General features: G+C 49.6%; 1 protein-coding gene across 1 annotated transcript in view; it reads right to left on the reverse strand.

Annotated features, from left to right (window-relative positions):
- LOC121862456 (adhesion G protein-coupled receptor B1-like) overlaps positions 1–184 on the reverse strand; it is a gene marked incomplete in the record, with an annotated part of 54079 nt that extends 53895 nt beyond the window's left edge. Inside the window, 1 exon segment of the mRNA XM_042360757.1 lies at positions 1–184. This exon segment is cut by the window's left edge and continues 137 nt beyond it. Coding sequence (XP_042216691.1) covers positions 1–37 — 37 coding nt within the window.
- Positions 185–4421: the final 4237 nt, after the last annotated feature.

A 4421-nucleotide genomic window follows, 5' to 3' on the forward strand; every position in this document is an offset into this window, starting at 1 on the left:
GAGCTACCTGGACAGATATAGTTACCACCAGGGCCATGATGGCCGCCAGGGACCCTCCACGGATAACCCACACACCTTCTGGCCAGCCTGCGGGGGAACCAGGGCCCCCAGTATCCCCCAATACACTGAGTACACCTGGGGGCTCCTGTTAGTGCGGGAGGCGAGTGAGTCCCAGAGGGGTGGTCCTCCCCACACGTCCCAGTGACCCACCGTCACGAACTCAACCCCTCCCCAGGTCCCGCCGAGGACCCCCTCCAAGTCAGCTTTACCCAGAGCATGACGGACCTCCACCATTTGTCTTTCTCCTGCCGCTGTTCTGTCGTTTTTCACTATATGGTGGTCGTTAACCACGGGAGGCGCACCAACCGCCGTGGGGTTCTTAGGGCCTGCTCTCGTCCCTGTCACCGCGAGATGCGTCGCTCCCTGCTGCACCAGGGGCTGGGGCCCTCCCTTCCACGACTCGTCGCCGCCGATATATCTCATCTTGCCGGTGGAGGAGGCAGCGTCGTGCGCCTCGCTGCCCCTACTAACCCCTCCGACCCGGCCACCTTCCTCTTGACTCTTGATTTGCGACGGTAAATGGAAAGGAAAAATTGTGGGATCTGAGTTAATTTTGAACTGGGGAGAACCATGTTGCTGTGTCTCTTTGTCTGGGATGTTGTGGGCGGCGGTGCGCTGTAAGCCTCTAGACTTCCAGGGTGTCCCCCACTGGTTGGGCAGTGGGGGGATGGAGTCCTCGTTGAATATGCTGGACAGGGTCGTCGCTTGTGACCCCTCGTGACCTCCTGCAGGAGAAACTAACCCAGTATCCTCAAACGCCACGGGGAAGACTTTCGTTGGCTTCGTCATTAATTTGATCTGTGAGAGTTCCTGTGAGTAAGTGTCGTCCAAGGTATGAGGATGTGATCCATGAGTCATCATAGAAGACTGGATCGAGGTGGATATCTTTGAGTTGGTTGTTCTGTCTAAGATCATTTTGGCCTCCGTCTTAGGGGATTGGTGAGTTACATACTTCTCTTGAGCATCTCCAGTAGGAGCAAAAGGCGTGGCGGAAGGCGCAGACGCTGCCGAGGGATTGTCATCTGAGGCGTGAAAAGTCTGAAACGAGCTTCTGTACCGCGAGGTGTCGGTTACAGTCGTGACCTGGTCATCACCTCCCCCTCCATCCTCCTCCAGACGTCCTCTGGCCGTCAAAGGCGTCTCTGGTGTTTGGCGAGGCGTGTTGAGCAGCTGCTCTTGCTTTGATGTAAGTCCCTCTTTCTCTGAAACAGACTTGTTAGCCACAATTACTTGCCTTGGGAGGTCTCGCCTCGGCGGGTCTTCCACAGGACCGAACCCGACCACTGAGTCTGGACCTTCATGTTTTGTCACGCTGAACCCCGAGATGGGGTCAACTTCCTCAGTTTTTGTGACACTGAAGCCACCAAAGTCGCCAGTTTTGGTGATCCTAAAGTCTATTGGGCCTTTTCTCTGTCTGACAGCCATGTTCACTTCGCCTGACAGAGCGTCATTTAGCAGATTGTAGTCTGGTGGAACAGCTGGAGTGATATTCATGATTATTCTGCCATCTTGTCTGGGTTGTCCTTGTTGCCTCTCATCAACACCAGTGTGTAAACTTTGCAATTTTGATCTCTCTGATACGTGAGAAGGACTTGTTTCTGTGCTTGACCCCGCCAGGTGGTCGGAGTTAGAATGTGTCAAGGATGTTTCTTCAGGCGCCCTGGTGTTGATGAGCGGTGACGGGAGGAGTGTGGCTACTGTTGCCTCCTCACGCAGGAGTTTCCGTCGTCTCCTTCTGCCTTTCATCCATGACCAAGGAGGCACGTCCCCCTGGCCTATGGTGTGAGCGCCTGCTATCCACTGCTCCCCCTCACCCGCGCTCCATATTCTAGCAAGCTGTGAGTTGACGGTGCGGGAGGTGACCACCTGCACCAGGCGAGGTATAGTGCGTGTGTTGTTGTGGAGGCGTGTCAAGGAGGCGAGGCCTACACTACCATCACCCCACTCACGCCTGACGCCTCCTGCCAGGGAAGGTACGTGAGAGGATCCCAATGCGCCTTTCACTGCCGTCGGAGAAACTGCCGTGTAAGGCGTCAATGTGTCTGTCTCCGGATATCAGGGGCGTTGATCGAGTTGTTCCCGCTGGTGACGGAGACGCCGAAGGAGTGACGGGTACCTCCGGCGTCACACTTGTCAACAACGCCCACGACTTGAGTTCCTGTGACGTCGTCATTTGGGATCTGGTGAGGATCGTCCCTGAAGTGGATGTCATCTTGAACGGCGGTGAGGAGGACGTGGTGGTTGACCCATCCCTGGCCTGTGTGACGGGCGTTCCGGGCACCCAGGAAGTGGGTGACTTGGGACCAGGTGGACGATATGACGGGGGTGTGACAGGGGAGGTGGGCGTGGCCTGGAGCACACTGCTGCTCGGGGCGGTGTTAGAACTCTTGGGTGACGAGATGACCAAAGGGGTTCTTCTCGTGGCGTGTGTTTCTCTGGCCTCCCTCACCTGCCTCAGGAGAGTCACTGTGTTTTTAGTTTGAGTTTCTGTTGGAGTTCCTCTTATAGTCGAGTCCCCCCAGAGAAGCGACGTATCGGACCCCAGCATGCCTTCACTGGGGGCTCGAGATGGTACCCCCAGACGGCCCCCTTCTCTTCCTCCTCCTTCGGGTCTTCGGGGGTAGTCTGGGGGCGCTGGGGGTATCCAATGTAGAGTTGCATGTGTGGGCCTGACTGTGGGCTTGGTGTGGGCGTGTGGGCGTGAATCAGAAGTGACGGGGCAACCCTCACACCCCCCAGCGTGGCGCCTGGATGGGGAGAAGAAAGACAAAATTGAATATATCTATCTATCTATCTATCTATCTATCTATCTATCTATCTATCTATCTATCTTGTAGCCTTAAGCAACATACATAAATACATACATATATACATACATACATGAAATACATACATACATACATACATACATGTACACATACAATGGTAAATAAGATACACAACTAAATTAATAATGAGAACATTAATGACCGTATATATATATATACATATATATTAAAAACAAAATAATAATTTATTGTGTCTGAAATTATTTACACGTTAAAACATCGACTAGCGAACGAGATGAAGCAACACACGTTTTTAAATGTAAATTATTTTTAAGTCATTCTTATGTTATCACTTTTGGACCTGAAAGAGCAACCGAACTCTTGTAAATATTGTAAATGAATGTCAACCCAGGACCATTGCCTTAGACCGCAATCGCTACAAATCCTGTGAATTTCTGTAAAGATTTTACAAAATATTGATTGGAGGACTTGACAGGGCCATAGAACGTTTCTAATTCTGTAAATTTCTGTAAATATTGGGAGAGGTGTCAAGTAAACAACAAGATATTCTGGCTGACAACGTAACATACAGCGTGTACCATTTAAAACGCAACGCAACAACACTCACAAATTAATATACAAATCGAAATCAGAAGACATATCCTCCCCCAGTTTTGTGTAATGAACTCTCCCAACTTTCTCCGTAATAAATACAGTTATAGGTTCGACTTCAGTTGAGCAAAAGCAATCAGGGTGAGAAGATGGTGTATTCACAGGCTGAATGTGTAGTCATTATCGAATATTACTTTGCATCCAAATCGTTTCCGGTTGTGTGTGAAGCAATCACTAATGTTTATCCTGAGAGACAAGTGCCAAATAAAACAAAAATTTTGAGACACAGGAAGTGTTTGTGAAACATGCCCGACGCCGATCAGTTTTGACAGATGGCGCTCTGCTCACCGTTGATGAAACACTGCAGCGATCACCACAGAAATATTTGTGAAAATTATCCCAGCAAAGTGGATTATCCCCAACAAGTTTTCACCGAACGACAAAAATGCTGAAATTACAGTCATGCCTAATTCAAGCAGTGCAATAGCTGAAAATACAGGATAATGCTGCAAGAAAACAACATTGTCATTGGTTTCGTCATTTCGTGCGTGAAGTTGGACAATTTTGAGGGGATGAGGTCTGGTTCCACTTGATTGGTGTGTGGTGCACAGTGTGGGGACCAACTTTTCTTTGAGGATATAATTAAAGCGGAACGTTATCACAATCTTTTAACCAATTCATTTCTTGTTAACACAACAACTGCTTTCGTACAAAGTTCTCTGGTTGGTCGTGGACTTGGCCCACCTCGATCTCCAGACCTCACACCACCCGACTTCTTTGTCTGGGGATGTCTCAAAGAAAGAGTGTATTCCAATAATCCAAGACGTATAGAGGAACTGAAACACAATATTGAAGAGCCGTCGCCAGTATTGCTCCAGAAACACTTCGGAAAGTCGCACGAAACAATTAAAAAGGAGGACGCTTGCCTTCAGGAGATTGGTCAACACCTGCTGTAAGGTAAGTAATGCAACATATCTACCA

Source organism: Homarus americanus, unplaced genomic scaffold (genome assembly GCF_018991925.1).
Source record: "Homarus americanus isolate GMGI-L3 unplaced genomic scaffold, GMGI_Hamer_2.0 scaffold31037, whole genome shotgun sequence".
NCBI classification, from domain to species: domain Eukaryota; kingdom Metazoa; phylum Arthropoda; class Malacostraca; order Decapoda; family Nephropidae; genus Homarus; species Homarus americanus.